This window comes from Melanerpes formicivorus, unplaced genomic scaffold (genome assembly GCF_026170545.1).
Source record: "Melanerpes formicivorus ecotype bairdi unplaced genomic scaffold, bMelFor1.0.p_v2 SCAF_42, whole genome shotgun sequence".
Classification (NCBI taxonomy): domain Eukaryota; kingdom Metazoa; phylum Chordata; class Aves; order Piciformes; family Picidae; genus Melanerpes; species Melanerpes formicivorus.
Genome location: NW_027142394.1, coordinates 3,190,477 through 3,212,286, shown reverse-complemented (window position 1 = coordinate 3,212,286; position 21,810 = coordinate 3,190,477). Strand labels below are relative to the sequence as shown.

The 21,810-nt window shown below is 45.9% G+C and overlaps 1 protein-coding gene across 1 annotated transcript; it reads right to left on the bottom strand.

Annotated features, from left to right (window-relative positions):
* Nucleotides 1–1,723: 1,723 nt before the first annotated feature.
* Nucleotides 1,724–16,365, bottom strand: RNF125 (ring finger protein 125). The gene is made up of 6 exons (XM_068158755.1): nt 16,083–16,365; nt 11,742–11,895; nt 8,746–8,840; nt 7,898–7,988; nt 5,897–6,004; nt 1,724–3,902 (listed from the first exon to the last, which is right to left on the bottom strand). Exons 1-6 carry the CDS (start codon nt 16,196–16,198, stop codon nt 3,810–3,812), a joined length of 657 nt encoding a protein of 218 aa, XP_068014856.1. The 5' UTR covers nt 16,199–16,365; the 3' UTR covers nt 1,724–3,809.
* Nucleotides 16,366–21,810: the final 5,445 nt, after the last annotated feature.

The window sequence follows — 21,810 nt, the reverse complement described above, 5'->3', positions numbered from 1 at the left end:
GGGACGCGGCCAGGGGCTGCGGGCGCCGGGGACCCGGCAGAAGATGGCGGGTGGGCACCTGGCACAGGTGGGAGGCCGGGACTGCGGCGGAGGCAGCGGGGGAGCGGGCCCGGCCTGAGCACCGCACGTCCCGCCCCTCTCCTCCCTCCTCCCCTCCTCCCTCCTTCCTTCCCCGGGCCGGGAAGCGCTCCCGCCCCGAGCTCTACCTGCCAGCGCCCGGGGAACGCAGCCAGCAGCGGCCCAGCCGCAGCTCCGGCCGGGCTCCCGGCGGCACCCACCCCCCTGCTGCCGTCGCCGCCGCTCTCCTGGGGGAAGGCAGGGGCGGGACCGGGGCCTGCGTTTCCATGGCGATCGCCTCCCGGCCCGGCGGGACTGCTACGACACAGAAAGGCGGCCTCCGCTCCGCCCTGCCCAGGAGGTTTCCCCGCTCCGCCTCTCCGGAGGTTTGCGGGGCCTGGTGCCTCCTCTTCCGTAGGAGCCTAGGGCGGGTAGGGCTCAGGGCCTGCTGTGGCGGCAGGCGGCTGCCGGCCAAGGCCAAGGCCAAGGCGGGGCTCCTGGGGTCGCGAAGCCGGCCCGAGGCGTCCGGCGTTGGCCTCCGGCCCTGGAGGAGAGGGTTCCAGGCTCCTCAGCACCAGCAACCTTGCTGAGCTGTCCTCCAGGTCATTGATGAAGATCTTGGAACAAGTCTGGACCCCATACTGACTCCTGGGGAACCCTGTGAGCTACAGGCCTCCAACTGTGCTGCTTATCACAACCCTCTGAGCTCCATCGTGTAGCCAGTTCTCAATCCACCTCACTGTCCTCTTGTCTGACCTGCACTTCGTAAGCTTCCCTATGAGGATGTTACTGCAGACAGTGTCCAAAGCCTTGCTGAAGTCAAGGTAGCCAGCATCCACTGCTTTCTTGGCTACCCAGCCAGTCGTGCCATCATAGATGGCTATCAGATTGGGCAAGCATGATTTCCCCTTGAAGAATCCATGCTGACCACTCCTAATAACCTTTTCCTCCATATGCCTAGAGATGCCTTTCAGGATGAGCTGTTCCATCACTTTTCCAGGGATGGAGGTGAGGCTAACTGGCCTGTGGTCCCCTGGGTCCTCCTTCCTGCCCTCTCCATACTGTTGGCAGTATGCTAAAAGGAAGAATTACAGAAGCCTCAGTTCAGATGCTGCTCAACCACCCTGTGATAATCGCTGGAGAGAGGCAGCATGACCTTCAGCCTCAGCACATGAGAGACTGGAAGAAATAAGCTCCCACGTCTTCCTGTATGCTTTCAGCAAAGCATGTCCTTATGCCTCCACTTCTCAATCTGTAAAAGGAGAGCAGTTTTTAATCACTAAATAAGGCTGCTGTGAAGTTTAATAACTGCAGATAAAGAGGGTAACCTCTTTTGAAGGCAGAAGTTAAAGAAAAGCAAAGTTTTATCACTAAAGGACCATTAGAGGTCCATTTGAACTTTGTTTTGGAGACAATCGATTGATAGCTTTTGGCAGGGGGAGAAATTGCACAGGTGACCTCAGGGAGGTAAACTACAGGAAGGTGTGTGTGCAGGCATTCATGTTCTTGGCAACCTCATTGTAAATCTTGATCCTTTAATAAAGCTGTGACCTTGGAGTTGACAACTAGTATGCCACAGAGCAATATATAGCATGGCACCGGCCTTGTAAATCTTCAGTAGTTCTTGCCATTGCCACAGGCAGTATGTAAAGAGAAATCAAGCAGCTGGAGTTTATGAAACACTTTTATTAGAAGGAAAACATTTTAAATCAGACTTTTTAGATTAAATGAAACCAATGGCCCTGCCAACTTTTTATTCCTTGTGATATAAATGCGTTTGTGAAATGAGACCTCAGCAGTGAAAACCTGTGGAACTGCTCATAAAATCTGGCCCTTTGCAGGGGGCAGCTGCTGCTGGGGAGGCACAGTTTAGGTCATCTTTGCACAGCTAGTGTACAACTTTGTACCCAAACTACTTTTTGTACAACTATTATTTTAGTCACTTTCTTGACAACGCTGCTGCTGCCAGAACAGCACAGCTCCTTGCCAGTGCAAAAGGAGCAGGGGTTTGTTCTGTGGGAGCAGTCAAAGATGGAGGTGAACAGAAGAGGAACAAGAGTAGGCCATTTAATTGCAGGAGGTTCAGAAGGTGCCCTGTAAGAAGGGAAGGACATCCTTTGTTCTTGCCAGCTGTATCATTACCAACAAGACTAAGGACAGCACTCTGATGGCTTATTTCATACATATAAAATGTTCTCTATCCATTTTTCAGGTGTGCAGGAAGCCATAAAACCAGGAGCTTTTTTCCCCTACATTTTTTTACTACTTTGTTCTGGCAGACTAGGGTGGTTTGTTTTTTTTTCAGTCACTCAAATGTTCCCACAACTCCCAGCAGCAGCATCCATTTTTTTCTGACTGAGGAGTTGTCATTCCCAAGGACAGATGTCAAAGAGGGAAATGACTTTCTCAGCCACATGAAACACTGAATCTTTCTCTGCCCCAGAAGGAAACACTTTCTGATTCCATGAAAAACTAGTAAGGATCTAAAGTCCTTTGTTAGAATCATAGAACTATCTTAGTTGAAAAATACATTTAAGATCACCTAGTCAACCATTATCTAACTCTAGCCAGTCTGGTAAAGCTTCTCAGCACCTCTGCCTCTTAAACCCCTCCAGGGATGGGGATGCAGCCACCTCTCTAGGCAGCCTCTTCCAGTGTTTGAGAACCCTTTCAGTGAAAAGGTTTCTTGTAATATCCAACCAAACCCTCCACTGGTACAACTTGAGGCCATTTCCTCTTGTTACAAAGGAGAAGAGACTGACCCCCACTTGGCTCCAACCTCCTTTCAGGGAGCTGTAGAGAGCAATGAGGTCTCCCTTCAGCCTCCTCTTGTCCAAACTAAACAACCCTGTTCCCTCAGCCGCTCCTTCCCTGTTTTCCAGGCCCTTTACGAACTTCATTGCCCTTCTCTGGACCAGTTCCAACCCCTCAATGTCCTTCTGATTAACATGTTACCATGGGACTAAAGCTACTTTAATCACTTCCTCTATGTATGACCATGAATTCTCATTTCTTGCAGATCCAACTGCATCTTGGAAAGACACTGTGTTCCACCACACACTACCAAACTGCAGATACTTTTTGTAACTGCTGTAGAAGGATACAAGTTCGCTCACAAGACACTGTCCAGAGGGCAGGTTTCTTTGTTTCTCTTTTACAATAAACACAACAGTCACTACTTGCTGTCTTTTCAAGACAGCTTTCACTTGCCTGCCTTGCTAATTTTCAGTATTACCCTGCACTGCAAATGGAAACTTTGCTGCAGTCTCTGACAGTAGGTAGCATGCCTGAGACTGTTTTGAGGGGGAACTGGAAGAAATGGCTTCCAGTTTATTTAGTGCTGTAGCAGCTGAAATGCTGCTGTTTGTTATTGATCTGCAGCACTGCATTGTCATCATCAATGACTTCTGCACAAGACAGAAGAGAGCTGCAAGGAAGCAGAACAGGCTTCAGTTGAAGTCAGTGTATCTGCATATACTGAACCAGCAGCAAGTTCAGGACTGGTGACTGGTGGAGAATCTGAACGTTTTCTTTTATCCTCACAAAAAAATAACCCCAAGCCAACCCCAAATGATGTATTTTCAATGGCACTGAAATTTAATGTTTAAAAAAATTAATCATTTTAAATCAAAACAATGCTTACAAAAAATTAAAAGCAGGTTATTAGCACCCTGTTATTAAGTGCAAAAGTCAACATTTTCATGACCACGTTTATCCACAGCAAAAGTTCCTCCGCTCTTCTGCAGCAGTCCTTATGAGCTGTTTGGATGATTGACATGGACATAGTCTAAGAATGACCCACCTAGAACATTTTCAACAAGAACTTCTCCAACACTGTTTATGTCCTGAAAGGAAAAAAGGAGAGAATTACATTGACTATCAAGATAGTAATTCATAATTTAAAGATCTAATTTTGACTGCTTCAGTTACCAGTGAACAAAACACTGGTTTCAGTGGGTTTACATCTATGTGAAGTTTAACAGTTTCACTGCCTAACTTGCTGTTCTTTAGGGGTAAACATTGTACCACAAAGGAAGGTAAATCAGTCTGAAGCCTGAAATAAATGAGGGTGTCAAATGCTCAATTCAGTGAATATGCAATTTGCACCACTATAATATCCAGTGCGGAGTCTAGCACTATCTCCTTTCTTCCTCCTCCGTCAGCCGGTAACTGGGGGAGATGTCTCCTGGCTTTGGGCCTGGCTAGGCCCAAGGCCACAGGGGGATGGGCAGTCTCAGATCTGGCCAGCTGAGACTAGCCTAGCAGTGGGAGGGGGAAGAAGGAGCCCTGGGGGTCTTGGGTGTACCCTCAGGTGGGGATGGGATCTGTCTGGGTCTGCTTTGGGATTTTTCTTTGTCACTGTATTTTTGCTTTTCTGTAAAAGTTCACTGCTTTCTATTTAAACTTTCCACCACCTTTGCAATCCGTTTGTCTGAGTGTTTATTGTTGCCAGGGGTGGGGAAGGGGGCTGCCTCAACCCAGCACAATGTCCTGTTACCATGTATAGAAATAAATACCAAAGTCCTAGCTATACTTTCTGAAGCTGTATATGTCAGCTATCATTAAAGTGCTATCATACAGAGGTCTGCTTCTGCCATGTGTCCCTGGAGGTGTTCAAGAGGGGACTGGACATGGCACTTGGTGCCATGGTTTAGTAGTCATGAGGTGTTGGGTGACAGGTTGGACTTGATAATCCTTGAGGTCTTTTCCAACCTTATTAGAATAAACCAAACCAGGTTGGAAGAGACCTTCAAGATCATCATGTCCAACCTATCATCCAGCACCACCCAACCAACTAACCCATGCAACCAAGCACCCTGTCAAGTCTCCTCCTGAACACCTCCAGCGATGGCGACTCCACCACCTCCCCAGACAGCCCATTCCAATGGGCAATCACTCTCTCTGTGTAAAACTTCCTCCTGACCTCCAGCCTGAACCTCCCCTGGTGCAGCCCGAGACTGTGTCCTCTTGTTCTGGTACTGTGCATGAATTATAGGTTCAGATGACTAAGATGGTTCTTCACCCCTGCCCACCATTTGGACATCATTTTCTTCAGTAGTTTTACACCATTTGAAAACAAAAATGCTTTATACCTTTGGCATCTTGTCAGGATGGGTTACAAACACCAACACAGGAAAGCACTAGCTAATACTCTTGAGAAGGATGTTAATGCTTGTGCTGCATTTTCTATTGTACAGTTCACTTAGACAGCAAACAGCTGCAGCATATTTCAGAGGCACAACTGTGTCTTCTTGGGCTCTTACAGAATAAAAAGAGGTTGCTGAAACTTTTAAAGTACCTAAGTTTCCATTTGAGGATCTTTAGGTCATCTATTAACACGAGACAGATTCATAGATTTGTATAATGGTTTGGGCTGCAAGGGACCTTGAGGATTATCCAGTTCCAACCTCTCTGGCATTGACAGGGACACCTTCCATCAGACCAGATTACTCAAGGCCTCATCCAACCTGGACTTCAACAGGGAGGGGGCCTCCACAACCTCCCTGTGCAACCTGTTCCAATGTCTCACCACTCTCACTGTAAAGAAGTTCTTTCTAATATCCAGTTTAAATCTGCAGTCCTCTTCCTATTCAGAAGTGACATAGTGGAGGACCTTTCCCTGGTCCCACCATGGGACAACAACAGAAATGAGGATAGAAACCATAAGCTGATGCCTCTGAGTACCAGACAGTGCACTTTCTGTATACATCTACCACACTTCGTTACTCTGGTGCAGTTACCTGCTCAATTCTTTTCATGACTCCTTGATGGACAAACGTGTTGAAGAAGATACACATAAAGAACACTAGTCAAATACTTCACAAGTAGCACTACTCACTATGTAGTCTTCATAATGGAGCATATGTCTGACTTGAAGATGCCTCATAAAATTGCTGCTGAAATAGCTTGGATCTCTCCCAGGTGTTAAACAACAAATTGGACAACACTATAAATAAATGGAAGGATGTACTCAGTATCCATTTGGTTATCATTCAAATAATAAACTAATAACAGATAATCCACTTGTCTGTCATTCAAGCCACCATTTGGGTAATAAAGTGCCACAAGAAACTTGTAAGAATTCCCTATGTGCTTACAAGTGTCATCAAAAGAAAAGCTTAATTACTTCCTGTGTTCTCTAATATAAAAGTTGCACTTGCTGCAACATTTATTTCTTCAAGCAACAGCATGAGAACACTGTGTATGCTCAAAGATAATTATTATGGACTGCACCATGTGTAACTATACTATGTGTAGACTAAAAACCAGCTTTATGACACTTTAGGGTAATGAACAGCATGGTAAATCCTCTCTCTGTCTTTCTTGGAACTGAAAGGCTGTGTGTTCACTCTAAGTGTGAAATGAAAAGGCTGAAACACCCATGTCAAATCACAGATACTCCTGATAGCCTGAAACAGTTACCCAAAGCATTTCAGAATTAAAGGGAAGGGTCAGAGTGTTGGTAGCTAAACCACAAACCACACCTTTCAGCATGTTCCCTCTCTTTGCTTTGTGTTAATGATGTAGTGTGTACAATTTACAAACCAACTAAACCAGTTATGAAACCAGGATGGCTTTCATTGTTTCTCCTTACACTTTGTACATTATTGGTAGGCAAAGGTAGCTCTGAATATCCTTTCCCCCCCTCCCCCCTTTTTTTTTAATACTAGGTTTCAAAGAAATGTGCAACAGAGTCTGGATAATGCACATTGCTCCCAAGTCTCCCAGGATCAGCTCTGAATTGAGCAAAGGATTTAATGATTTTCTAAGTTTTCAGGTTTAATTCTGCCCTACAACTGCACAACACAGCTGGTTATTAATTTGACTCAAGTGGAGAAAATAAGAGCTGATAGACTGATAGGTGTGGTTAAAATTACTGACAATTATTTTAGTTGACCAAAATAAATTCAGACTCTAATCTGAAGAAAAAAAATAATAGAAGGTGTGGGGGAAATGTTGCAGGTTAAAGCATTAACTCAGAGTGAACACAGCAGTGAATGCTTCCTTGCATTTATTCACAGCTCTGGCTCCACAGTAACTGACCCAATCACGGTTAAAGTGGTGAAAACTAACACTGACCTGCAGTGTAAAAGGGAATGGAGTGCTGAGTTTTCCCCATCCTACCTGCTGCAGAAAGCAGGAGTGTTGGCTGATTTGCCTACAAGTCCTTCAGTCCATAATCTCTCAAAAACATCTCTTCTGTGAGATGTGGGAATCATGTTAAATGCCTCAGCAAAGAACAAGCAGGGAAGTAAATTATGCTTGTTGAGATCTGAGTCTGCAACCTATGGACCCCAGACCTATAAATAGGGTCACAGCAAGACTTTGCAGCCTCTGTGGACCTCCAGAATGAAGCCATTTATGTGGTGTTAACTTAAAGGAAATAATTAACCCTCTCAGTGACAGACTCCTATAAGGCCACATAAGCAGTTCTCAAATTATAACCTCAAGCCCCAGAGGAGAATACACTGCAAACACTGCACATAAATCTGAGCTATGGCAGTAGAAATAACGTGTGGGATTTAAAAGCAAGCAAGTCACTGAAGCTGAAAGTGCTCATTGTCTTGGCTGGTAAGTAACTTCTTGTATCCATCACAATACCTCCTATACCATTTTCAGTGCTTCTGCCAGCACCCACAATGGCAGGAGAGCTAAGATTTTAAATATTTTGTGCATATATACACATGGGGATAAGATGTGGCTATGGGCACCTTCTTCCTCCACTGTTAAAACCAATCACTTAAGGCATTTTCTCTTTGTTATCTCCTGTCAGTAATGCCTGCTAAAATTCATCAGTTTAACATATGAATTCAGTAAAATATATACTTATGTACAATACCACTGCTCTCCTTTCCAATCTGTGGTAAGTTAGACAGTGATCCATTAGCTCATCCTCAGCTACTTGGCACTGGCAGTAGGGACAGGAATACCTGGGAATAGAAGGTAGCGTATAGTTAGTGGGTGTAGATACAACAGATACATCTTTAGTACTACAAGCAATAAAAGGAGTATTTAGATTTCTCTGGCCAGATGTCATTAGGAACTTCTTTTGCCATAGCTAATATGCAGCATGGGTGTATGACATGTACCTGTGTGTGATCTATGCGGTGCTGGCAAAAGGTCACCTTGCTAATGGATACAGCAAGCACCGCATGGAACCGTGCCAGCACGTCAGGATATTGATCCAGAAAAGCACTCTTAACATCACCATGACCTTAGAGAAGAATGGATGAAAATACTGAACACAATCACTACAGGCATTTGATAAAAGCATCATTTAAATGCTCTGATTCACTTGGAGCATGCGTGACCAAACTACCAATTCTCAGGAGCCCTCATTAAGCATCGGCACTTTCTTGCAGAGGATTCCTATTTAGTTTTCAGCACAGTGCATGGTCTTGTTGCACAGTGGAAACTCTGCTTTCAAGGTTAGTGCAGCTTTCAAATGTGCCTGTGTAAATGTTCATGTTTTTCTGAGCATGAAAAGAAGAATAGCTGAGAAGGAGAAAGGTCTTCTGAGCAAGCAATCTGCTCAGTAAAGGATTCATGCTGAATTCTGAGACAGAATCAAGTGTCAACTGAAAAGGGGGGGGAGGGAAGTCAGAAAATCCTTCTATCTTTTACTTCACTCTGTCAGGATAACAAACTCAAAAGTGCTTTTGCAATGTCATAATCACCAAGGTCTACCTTGTTACAGCATCTCCAGGCTCCTGTATAGGTCCATAGTTTTCTATGTATTTCTCGCATGTTCTTAAGTGAGCTCTCATTTGACTCAAGCAAACCTAAGGAATAAGGAGGAGCAGCTTGATATGTTTTATACACTGACACATTCATGCTCACTTCAAAGCTTTATTACAACTTCATGGCTATACCTAGGGAAACATGTGCATCTCCTACTACCAGCTCAGTTCCTTGTTACTGGCTCAGTATTGCTCTAACGCATTCTGTAATAACAACATTCAACTTATGAAAACAAAGCCAACTGGAGTGAAATGATTCCTGGTTCATGGTTATTTTATTTGTCCCTTATGCTGGCTTTTAATATCTTGCAATGAAATCTGGGAGGCAAAAGGGAAACGTTTCTAGTTTGGGGAGGGAGACCCTGCCAGTTCACATCTTGCTCTGTTTTTAATAGTGAAGACCTAGAGCAACCCTGCTAAAAACCAAAATGATCCAATGGGAGGCCTCAGTGAAGTCATCAGCAAAACTTTTTCACAGATTCATTAAAGATAAAATTTGAGGTTTATATTGCTGCTGCTGCTACTGGCCATACCATTTCCTTCAGGTCAGAAACTCCATATCACAAACCTGATGAAGTACAATCATGAGGAAGTTTTATGACAAGAAACAAATTGAAATGATATGAAGCCACCATGTTGAGAGATTAAAATATTATTTGCATAGAAACAGTGCAGATACATTAATATTACTTGTAGTTTGTTCTATGTTCTTAACCTTTAAACATTGTTGACTGGTTCTGGTGAATCCTGGGAAGAGATTTAATGCTTTCCTGTCTCAGCTGTCTGTGCTATGGCTCCACTGCAACGATCACCCTGACTGCAGATGCAGCAGAATGAAAGTGCTCAGGCTGCAGTCTCTTAATTGCAATTTCTGCTTCTCAAGTCAAAACTGCAGATGAAGTTAAGTTTATCCTAACAAAGCAATCCATGCACTGGCGTGACTGAGACAACACAGGAGCACCTGCTGGGGTAGTCTGCCAGGTACCAGAAACAACATACAAAGGCATCTTGATGCTAGAATGCTTTAAAACCTCTCTCCTTCTCAACCTACCTTAGTGGCCTCACTGATGGCTTTACTCCAGAAACACAGCCAACACTCTCTATGGCCATAAGAGAGATGACAAACTCCTGCAGATAGCCATAACCAGGTCACTGGGCAGCAACAAGCAGTACTGCCAAGTACTTCAGCTCTGCCAAGTTCTGAGAAGCCTACCTGAGCCACATATAGCTCAGCACTTCTGAGCACACCTGGTACAGCTGGGTTCCTTCTGCAGGACCTTATTCAAAAAACAGCCCAGACTTTAAATTCAATATTTAGCTGCTGTTAATATCAAGGTGGTGCAGTTCATGTGTTTCATTATTGCTTTCAAGCACACCTTTTCCAAACAGTAAAAAGGTAAAGAACTAATAGTGTTAACCACAAACAAACTTCTTTTCTTCCTGCTGTTTTTTATGTTCTCTGTAATTCCCCACGAGGCTGCAAATAACAGTCTTTCTAAAGTTCACACACACACTTGCTTGTCCTTATTTCATTGTAACACTGCTGCTGCTAGGCAAGAAAGATTTAAGGGTATTGCTTGACAGTTAGCAAGGCAGGAGAAATTACAAAAGCTAGATGTGAATCTATTCAGAGGAAAAATGAGAGGGAGCCAGATCTAAACTGTACAATTTCCTCCCACAAAAACAACACAGGTATGAAATATGAGGGGAGAGCAGGACTGGAGAATGCTCATTATACAGAAAGAGGCACAGAGTAAATCTCTCAAACACAGGAGAAAATGCTTGGGTTTACACAAGTTTTCATTGTCAAGTATTTAAATTCAGTCTTGGTTAACTTTTTTCCCTATTCCTACATGCCCTGTTCTCCACCACAAGAGAACACACTGGACAGATGGGCAGAGTCCAATGGGATGGCATTCAACAAGTCCAAGTGCCGAGTGCTGCACTTTGGCTACGGCAATCCCATGCAGAGCTACAGGCTGGGGTCGGAGTGGCTGAGAGCTCCCAAACAGAGAGGGACAGCCACCTGAATATGAGCCAGCAGTGTGCCCAGGGGGCCAAGGAGGCCAATGGCATCCTGGCATGCATCAAGAATAGTGTGGCCAGCAGGAGCAGGGAAGTCATTGTGCCCTGTACTCTGCACTGGTTAGGCCGCACCTTGAGTTCTGTGTCCAGTTCTGGGCTCCTCAGTTTAAGAAGGACATTGAGACACTTGAACGTGTCCAGAGAAGGGCAACAAGGCTGGGGAGAGGCCTTGAGCACAAGCCCTATGAGGAGAGGCTGAGGGAGCTGGGATTGTTTAGCCTGGAGAAGAGGAGGCTCAGGGGTGACCTCATTGCCCTCTACAACTACCTGAGGGGTGGTTGTGGCCAGGAAGGGGTTGGTCTCTTCTCCCAGGAAACCAGCACCAGAACAAGGGGACACAGCCTCAAGCTGTGTCAGGGGAGGTTTAGACTCGAGGTGAGGAGGAAGTTCTTCACTGAGCGACTCATTGGTCATTGGAATGTGCTGCCCAGGGAGGTGGTTGAGTCACCATCCCTGGAGGCGTTCAAGAGGAGATTGGATGTGGCACTTGGTGCCATGGTCTAGTCATGGGGTCTGTGTTGATAGGTTGGACTCGATGATCCTCGATGTCCTTTCCAACCTAAGTTATACTGTGATACTGTAACACCACCCTGTTCTCTCACCGAAGCCAAGGCAGGGAATCAAGAAGATTCAGCTCCCATAGGTTTAGGCTTGAGCTTAATGTTTTCTCTGGCACTGGCAGGGTGTTTTAGAGCTCTTTTAGATAGGGAACCTGATAAATCACAAAAACCTATCCTTCCATCGTCATGCTGGTGGAGTTTCTCTGTTTAGACACGCCCTTAAAAAGGGATCTTAATAGAGTTACTCTTGTGCGTGGATAGAGGAATTATTTAGTAGCTTGTGTTCAAGGCTGCAAACCTGTGTTTCACATTCTGTGCAATTCTGGAACGTGCTCTCCATTTTCTTGGCAATATCAGTGGCTGGAATTCCTTCAGAAGGCAGATAAGCACGGCAGTAAGGGCACGTCCACGCATTATTCTTTAGACTTGCAGAAATACAGGAATGACAGAATCTACACAGGGAAAGAAACAAAACCAAATGTGACAATCCTCCCCGCCCCCAACAGGCAAACTATAAAACAATTAAGCAGAACTTTACACCACAGGACATCCCAAGGGTAACACTGCAGGATGTTTGTTCTTAGGATATATTGTTCAGAAGAGTGTGGGTGTTGGTCCTGCAGCCCCACTTGTGTTAGGCAGAGATCTGAAAAGCTGAGCTTCCTGGTAGCACTGAAGCACATGGCTGTGAGAGCAGAAGCAAGAAACTAGGAACTCGTCCCCCATGGGCCAGGCAAAGCCTCCCCCAGTCCTTGATTTGAAAACCTGCCATCACAGCAAAGATTCTTTAATTCCTGCAGGATTGCTGCTGGACGATATCGCAGATATGCATGCTGATAATTTAGTGCAAGCCTTCCTGAGCACATTAACTGGAGAATACTCCATGCCACTCCTATGAGAGACAACTATCCCGGCTGTAAAGAGGGGAATTCTCCAGTACGAGATGAAGTCAGCAGTCTGAAAGTGCAAGGCTGTTGTGCGATAAGTGGCTCTCTGATCCAGCCACCTCGGGGTTTGGGTTGGGCAAAGGCACACCTACCTCTGGGAACGTCTTAGCCACTTCACTTCTCTGGGTTTAGTAATAAAAGCAGATTGAATTAGTGGTCACTGCAGCTGCTTTTGAAAGTTTTTTTGTCAGTTAAGGACAGATAAGCTTTGGTAAATCTTCCTGTAGAGATGTAAAACATTACTGCCTTTCACTATCTGAGACCACCGCAAAGTCCCAGTGTTAATGGGACAGAAGATGACCTTCGGAGTAAATTACGACTCCCCATCGAGTTCAGATAGGGATCTGAAGGGCAGAGTGAGAGCCTGGGGCTGCAAGGAAGTAGAAAGGAACGGCTGCAGACTGACTGACAGCCCCTCTGGCTTTGGAGGAGCTAGCAGAAGCTGTTATGCCAGACTGCAGCTCACAGTGAGCACGTTGTGCAGCCTGGTGCACAGACGGCAAAGACATAAAGGCGAGGAGGTAGCAAAAGCCCTTGCACCTCTGCAATAAATTTCCACTTTATTAGAAACCTTTATTAGAATAAACCAAACCAGGTTGGAAGAGACCTTCAAGATCATCGTGTCCAACCCACCAACCAATCCAACCCACCCAAACAGCTAACCCATGGCACCAAGCAACCCATCAAGTCTCCTCCTGAACACCTTCAATGACGGCGACTCCACCACCTCCCCGGGCAGCACATTCCAATGGGCAATCACTCTTTCTGTATAGAACTTCTTCCTAACATCCAACCTGAACCTCCCCTGGCGCAGCCTGAGACTGTGTCCTCTTGTTCTGGTACTGGCTGCCTGGGAGAAGAGACCATCATCCGCCTGTCTACAACCTCCCTTCAGGTAGTTGTAGAGAGTGATAAGGTCTCCCCTGAGTCTCCTCTTCTCCAGGCTGAGCAACCCCAGCTCCCTCAGTCTTTCCTCATAGGGCTGTGTTCCAAACCCCTCACCAACTTTGTTGCTCTTCTCTGGACTCGTTCCAGCAAGTCAACATCCTTCCTTGTGTCCCACTGCCAAACCTCTCAGCCTTTCAGGAGAAGCAGCAGGAGCGAAAACATGTCTGAAGCCTCAGCTGCATGAATGGAAACTATCACTTAAGTAAATTGCTGACTTTGTACTCCAACGGGCAAGGAGCAGGGACATCTGGTTTGCCAGTCCTGCCTGGAGATTTAAATGCAGTGGCTTCCAGGAAAGAGGCACCTAAACCCACGAATCACTGGAGTCGTGGTTGGCAGATCACTCACACCAGTGCTGGCTGGTGGTCATGCTGTTACCAATTTAGGATGCTGCTACTCACACCGTGCTGTGCTACCCCTCTGTTGAACCACACAATCGTTTAGGTTGGAAAATACCTTTAAAATCATCGAGTCCTGCCATATACTAAATGTTACCCACTTTTCCTTCTGTCTCCTCTCCCAACCCTCCAGCCCAGCAGAAGGTATCACATGCTTATCTCTCAGATGCTTCTACTCAGTCTGTCATTTTAGTGCAAACCTACTAGCTTTGCCACTTGCTAAAATGCTAACTTTTGCACCAGATAGGCTAACTCGTGAGTCCACATTGCCCCTGCCAGCTCTGCTCTGTAGACAGCATCTCCAGCAGAGAAGTGGAGGTGGAAACTGAGGCAAAGCCTTAAAGCCACTATAAAACAGCTTGCCAAGCTGGCCACTGCACTCTGAACCATTTCTAACATACTTAGCAGCCTGTGATCGATCTCTAGGAGGATTTCAGATGTAATCTCTTCTTTGGAACCTTCTCAGTACATAGGTCCACAGAGCCATGTAAAATACAATCAAAGCCTAAGTCAGACAGAAGGTGGTGTTTTGCAGGTACTTCACAGAAGCAAAAATCATCACACAAAGTGCAAAGAGACTACAGCCAAGATCAAGCATCTCCCTGTCCAAAGATAAACTGAATTGTTACACAGAGTTTGCCCTCGGGCAGGTTTTAACTTGGATTATTCCTGTACTTTAGACAGGGTTGATAAGGTTCCTTTGTTTCCCTCACAAACGGAAGAGACTTCTATAAATAACCCTGTCCAAGGGTCACACGTGCTGTCCCACAGCCTTCCCCTTGTAATGTCACTGGACAAAAAAACCCCAGATCATCCTTTGCCAGTTTGTTCACCTTCTCCCTGAAACTGTCAGTTTGCAGGAAAAAGAGGTAACATAAAGGATACAAGGTCTGGCAAGAACAACTACACTCACACACACACAGAGCCTTTGGCTGTGAGGGATTTGTTCTATTGACTATAAAAATGATTTACAAGAATTTCAGGTTCAACAACCACCACCACCCTGCCCTTGACTCAGTTTATCGCTGCTTTATTTGCTCAGTCCATATCTAAACAGGGCAAACAAACAAACAAATACAGCAGTTCAGGCAGGTGAAATAAGGCCTAAGCATCTCAGAGTATTGACCTTGAACATGGCTAAAGTTTTTTTCCTTCTTCTTCTCCTCCATCTCTAGTCAGAAGCTGTGTGACACTTCTCACATCGAACAAAAGCTAACACACCTGTTCTTGAAGATACCCAGGGTGCTGTGAACAGCTGCAGTTTTAGATACACATGTATATGTGCACATCATTTTCCATGATCTGTGACCTGGAATAAATACAAAACAAATCTCCCCAGGTGAATAGCAGGAAAGGCACAGCTGCTTAGCTGGATTTCTGTTTAAAAGGAACAAAAGACAAAGTTGACTGTTGCTTCAGGGGGCCAACAAGTGGTCCTGGAAACTAAGAAGGGACTCAGAAGCATGCTAGGAAGGGGAGATTTTAGGGCATTCTTTTTTTTTCTAGAATCATCCTAAACAGTGGTTTAACCACACTTCTGACTGCTGTTATCACTTGGAGGATGCAGGTGCCAGGTGCCATGTTTATAAAGGGAGTCACTAGCAGATGGTTCACATTTGTTCCTCCATTTTCCACCTGTATCCATTGCTCTGTGCTGATTTCAGGGGGGACTTTTATGCTGTGCTTGCATCTGGAGAAGATTCAGATTAGGGGCAATACTTCTATCATGGCTCACATTACATTTGTGCTGAAGGCAACTATTACTCACTCGGGATGTGAGCCAGAAGCACACACTCACTCTAGAGCCACTGGTTTATGCACTGAGCTTTTAAGTGGTCCAGAATAACTGACCTTACCTAAAACTGCTGTCCTTTAAAGTTGCTATGGCCTTCTCCCAAAGCAGCTATCCCAAGATTGGCCTTCTGGCATATCCTAACCTCAAACAAATTTAGCTGGGATGAATCGAGATGTATTTCTCAGTATTTAACAGTAAAATAAAACTAGAGCACAGATGTCACAGCTTCTCCATACAGTCAGCAGAGAAACAGAGACAACTTGAGGTAACTGACTGCTAAACGGGCGGCTCTAGAGCTGCTTTACCCATGCCCATCGCCCCGTGCAGACGCAGGACTGCGGCTCCACCCTCATCTACACCTAAAGCACCGACTAAACACTATCATTTCCCATCGTTTTCAGTCACTTCAAGGCGGATTTTCCTAGCCCCTGGCGTCCGCACCACAAACTTCTCCCATTGCCAGACCCCACATCCCGACTTCCCACCTGCCTCCCCCGGGAAAAGCCCCGGGGGGCCTGGGCTGGGCTGTCCCGCCGGCCCCGGGCACTTACAGGTGTCCGCAGGGTGTGCGGACGGGCCGGTGCAGCACCTCCAGGCACACGGCGCACTCGAAGGAAAGGGCAGACGGCGGGACCGGGGCCGCCGTACGGGACAGCACCGAGCCCATGGCAGAGCGCAGCCGAGCCAAGCCAAGCCAAGGCGAACCGAGTGAAGTCGAGCCGAGCCGAACTGAGCCACAGGGAAGCCCTCGCCGAGCACCGCCCCGACTCGGGAGGGGAGCCCGCGGCGCCCCCACCTGGCCCTGCCTCACCGGCGGGGCAGAGCTCCCGGGAAGCGGTTGGCCAGTCTCCCCCGGGCTGGGAAAGCGGCAGAAACGCGCACACACTGGTTTTTAACAGGAGCTCACTTCCCTAAAAGCAGGGGGCGGTGGGGTGGGGAAGGGGCTGGGGGTCTCCAGGAGGTAGGCGTGACCCTGAATATTTTTAACCCCCCCAAAACGTCAAACAAACGCAGCGTGATTTGTTGGTGGCTCCCTGAAATGCGCACCCGCGAAACGCTACTATCTTCAAGAGAGGTGGGTTAGCCTTGAGGAACTCAGAAGTTGTTAAAAAGCAACAAAACGTGTTTCTATAAGAAATGTTACGCTGGAAATGTCTCTGGATTGTTTAGCCTTACTCTGGCGAGGCCGAGCAACCTTGCTGCCCTCTAGGCAACCCGAGGGGAGGTTGTGGTGAGGTGGGCGTTGGTCTTTTCTCCCCAACGACTGGTAATGGAACAGGAGGAAATAGCCTTAGCTTGCACCAAGGGAGGTTTAAGTGGATACTAGGAAATATTTCTTTAGTGAAAGAGTGGTCATGCATTGGAATAGGCTGCCCAGGAAGGTGATGGAGTCACCGTCCCTGGAGATATTTAAAAGAGGCAGAGATGCAGTGCTGAGGGACATGGTTTAGCACCAGACTTGGCAGAGTTCAGAGAATGGTTGGGCTCAATGATCTTAAAGGTATTTTCCATCTAAAATGATTCTGTGATTCAAATATGGCCCATTTCTGAGTAGGAAGTAAAAAGGGAAACGCAGTAGATTTGGCAGCTCCAAGATGTAAGCATCAGCAAGTTTGACATCTTTCAGTTTGCATCTGGCCTGCAGGAGAACCAGCAACCTTCTGTCAAAGTGCTTTTCTTGGAAATTTCCATCACAGGCTTGGCTTTGGAGGAAAAAATCACCAGTTTCTGGACCCAAATTCCACAGTGATGATTATCTCATATAAACAGCTTTGACAGTCGTGTTATTAACTTGCCAAATCAAATGTGTAATGATAACAGAAGGACAGTGATATTTCCTGTGCTATTTACTCATGCTACTCCCCTAATGAATAATAAAAGCAGATTTAAGAAGAATTGTACCTCATCATAGGTAAACCCCCACAAAAACCAGGACAATCATATACAGCATCCTTACAGAAACTACAACAAAGTGTGTTCTGGCATATGTGAAATCTTGTCAGTCAGAATCAAATGAATTGATTTCCTCTGTCAGTTATTCCTTGTAGTAAATCACAAGGGAAATATTAAACCCATGGCCCTGTCTGAACTCTAATTTTGTCTGCTGCTGCCTTATGTTTGGTGTCACTTGGTTGAGATTTAGATCACAGTTGTACCCAGTCTTAAGTTCTTTGCATATCATTGCATTAATAATATAATGTGCTAAAATGTAAGATAATTAAATGCAAAGGTTGTAAAAGAAAAATCAATCAGGGCCTAAAACTGCAGGGTTTTTCTGGCAAATCACACACTCATTTAAGATCTGATTTAATGCAAGTATGACTAATGTATGGCAAACATTAAATCATGGAAGAGAAAAAGTAAAATGCTTTTTAAGAAAGCATAAAAGCCCCCACCTAAGCCCCTAAGTGCCTGTCAATAATATGTGAAAATAAACCCAGCACTGTCATCACTGATGTATGGAGAATGGGTGTCTCATGAAGACAGCACTAAAAGTGCATTAGAGATCTTAGGAAATACTACTAATAATGTGCCAGTACTGAGTAGATGGCACACCCAGAGACCTGATTGTGGTGGGAAGGATTAGAATCATAGTATCATAGTATCATTCAGGGTTGGAAGGGACCACAAGGATCATCTAGTTCCAACCCCCCTGCCATGGGCAGGGACACCCCACACTAGATCAGGCTGGACAGAGCCTCATCCAGCCTGGTCTTAAACACCTCCAGGGACAGGGCCTCGACCACCTCCCTGGACAACCCATTCCAGGGTTTCACCACTCTCATGGGGAAGAACCTCCTCCTCACATCTAGCCTGAATCTCCCCACCTCCAGCTTCATTCTATTCCCCCTAGTCCTATCACTACCTGAGATCCTGAGCAGTCCCTCCCCAGCCTTCCTGTAGGCCCCCTTCAGATATTGGAAGGCCACAATTAGGTCACCTCGGAGCCTCCTCTTCTGCAGACTGAACAGCCCCAACTCCTTCAGTCTGTCCTCACAGGAGAGGTGCTCCAGCCCTCTGATCATCCTTGTGGCCCTTCTCTGGACACCTTCCAGCACCTCCACATCCCTCTTGTAATAGGGACTCCAGAACTGGACACTGTACTCCAGGTGGGGTCTCACCTGGGCTGAGTAGAGGGGGAGGATCACCTCCCTCGACCTGCTAGCCACACTTCTCCTGATACAGCCCAGGATCTGACTGGCTTTGTGGGCTGCAAGTGCACACTGAGAGCTCATGTTGAGCTTCTTGTCCAGCAGCACCCCCAAGTCTCTCTCCTCAGTGCTGCTTTCCAGCCAGTCACTGCCCAGCCTGTATTTGTGCCTGGGATTGCCTCGACCCGGATGCAGGATCCTGCACTTGCTCTTATTGAACTTCATGAGGTTGGCTTGTGCCCACCTCTCCAGCCTGTCAAGGTCCCTCTGGATGGCCTGCCTTCCCTCCAGCGTGCTCACAAGGCTGGAAGCTTGTGGTGATGTGAAGATTGGTGCTCACAACCAATGACACTGAGTAGACAGAGTACAGGCTCAGCCAGGATCCGTTACATGTGCACAGATTCAGGGCTGAGCAGGCATCCACAGATGTGTATTTACTTAGATACACACATAGTATCATAGTATCAGTCAGGGTTGGAAGGGACCACAAGGATCATCTAGTTCCAACCCCCCTGCCATGGGCAGGGACACCCCACACTAGATCAGGCTGGCCAGAGCCTCATCCAGCCTGGTCATACAGATACACTGTCCACATCTGCTTGGTTAGTTTCCTGGGGGGGGGAAAAATAACTAAGACATAAAAATATCTAAGAATGTATTAGAGGAGAAACTTAACAGGGTTAATGAAAACCAGGGTGTGTCAGAAGACTTCATCACGTGGTAAGTGTTCCACAGTATTGTAAATATTAAAACCCCTTTCTGGAAAAGGAAGGAAAGACAATAGTCAGAAGTAGATAGCAATCACAAGTATGTCAATAACAATTACCAAACAAAGCCAAAGAAAATCCAAGCCTAGTAAAAGCAGAGACAATAGAAGGAAATCTAAAGTTTAAACAAAAGAAGGCGAAACAGCAGCTAAAACAGGAGAGTGCTAATGGTGCAGACAAGGGCTCAACACTCAGCTACAGTATTTGGCAAGAAGCAAAAGGATGTTTACATCTGATTAGGGCTCTGGATAATTCACCAGCACAAAACAACAATGCAGGTATTAAGCCACATTAAGTAGGAATAAGTATGCTAAAGGGAAGGCAGAAAGAACTTTCACTCAATATTCCTAGAAGAGTTGGCTGGGTTTTCTGTCCTACTATCAATAATTGTTAATAACTCTTGAGCATACAATGGAAGTCCTTCAATGCTGGGCTGAAATGACCTGGTTGGCCTCAACAGTTGTAAGATGTAAAAGATGAAGTCCACTTAATAAAAGTAAATTGATGCTCACTGACATGGTTTCCCACTCTCAAAAGGGAGATACCAGAGCCTGCACGGTTGTCAGGCTGCACTGCAGTTGCCTTGAGATGTGAATTTCAGTTTCAGAGAGCTCCCTTAATGTCTTCACCTATTTGCCTGCTTTCAACGAAGCTGTTAGATGGGATAGTAATCTCTGACAACGATATTAATTCAGTACAGCTTTCTAAAACCTTAATGTCTTAACCTTTGGTAGAGTGAGTCACAAAATTAAGTAATTGGGTAAGGTTAATTGAAGTGGACACATCCTGCCTGGTGACAGCATGTGTTGCCAAGAAGCTGGCTTTATAAAATCGATGTGTAATCTCTAACTTCTGCTTGTACCTTGAGGAACTAAAGATGTTCCCCCAGGGAAAATTCAATTAAAAAGACAGGCCCTACAAGCACAGATACCTTTACTGGTCAGAATCAGAAGGTTTAAAATATTTGTGTCATTATGAAATGACTTTGCTTCCATGCTCCTTTGATGGAAAAGTGGCAATGAGAAAAACCAATGGATGAAATTCATTTTATTTTGTTATCAACTTGTATGAAAATAATCTGTCTAAAGCCAAATAACTTAAAACACTTCCTTTGGCATTTAGATTTTCCTGTTCCTCATATTGGCCTCAGTTCTGATCCTATCTGTAGCAGTGGCTTCCAAAGACTCACCAACCATTCCCCTGCAGCCTCCCCTTCTGCCTACCCTTCACTTACCCTCTAACTATTAAAGCTCTGTCCCTGTTATGTGAGATTTGGATCTAATTCTTTTTCCTTGCAGCATCGCCCTTTCATCTCCAGCTTTGTGTGATTTTTTCCCCTACAATCCTGGGCTGCATCAGGAGAAGTGTGGCTAGCAGGTCGAGGGAGGTGATCCTCCCCTTCTACTCAGCCCTGGTGAGACCCCACCTGCAGTACTGTGTCCAGTTCTGGAGCCCCTATTACAAGAGGGATGTGGAGGTGCAGGAACGTGTCCAGAGAAGGGCTACAAGGATGATCAGAGGGCTGGAGCACCTCTCCTATGAGGACAGACTGAAGGATTTGGGGCTGTTCAGTCTGCAGAAGAGAAGGCTCCGAGGTGACCCAATTGTGGCCTTCCAGTATCTGAAAGGGGCCTTCAGGAAGGCTGGGGAAGGACTTCTCAGGATCTCAGGTAGTGATAGGACTAGGGGGAATGGAATGAAGCTGGAGGTGGGGAGATTCAGGCTGGAGGTGAGGAGGATGTTCTTCACCATGAGAGTGGTGAAACCCTGGAATGGGTTGTCCAGGGAGGTGGTCGAGGCCCCATCCCTGGGGGTGTTTAAGCCCAGGCTGGATGAGGCTCTGGGCAGCCTGATCTAGTGTGGGGTGTCCCTGCCCATGGCAGGGGTTGGAACTAGATGATCCTTGTGGTCCCTTCCAACCCTGAATGATACTATGATACTATGATACAATGTTTCTTTGCCAGCTAGAAGCCCTGTATGCAGACTTAGCTTCCTAGATTTTTCTATTCCTTTTTCATGTACTATTGCCTGACCAGTAGCACTCACTGCTTTCCAGATCAATGTGAAGAGGAAATTATTTGCAAGAAATAAATTGGTTTATGCTTGTGTGAATTTTCAGTTTTCTGTGAACCCACACTGCATTTTCCCCTGAAGAAACTTCCCCCAGAAAGGGATTATCAGGCCTGAGCTCATGGCATTTGCCTAGTTCTAAACATCTATCAAAGCAAAACATACATTTTTTCCCCTCTGCAATATTTAGTAGCCCTTGGATCACATTTCCAGGACTCACTCCTGAAAAATAGCAAGCTGCATGGCATATTGAGATTTTTTTTTCCCTATCTGCCTACATTGAATTAATA

Coding starts and splice junctions, on each gene's coding strand:
- RNF125 (XM_068158755.1), bottom strand. CDS start 16,198: ATGGGCTCGGTGCTGTCCCGTACGGCGGCCCCGGTCCCGCCGTCTGCC. Junction 11,896..16,082: donor CGCACACCCTGCGGACACCT/GTAAGTGCCCGG, acceptor TTCCCTGTGTAG/ATTCTGTCATTCCTGTATTT. Junction 3,903..5,896: donor TCCATTATGAAGACTACATA/GTGAGTAGTGCT, acceptor TTTTCCTTTCAG/GACATAAACAGTGTTGGAGA.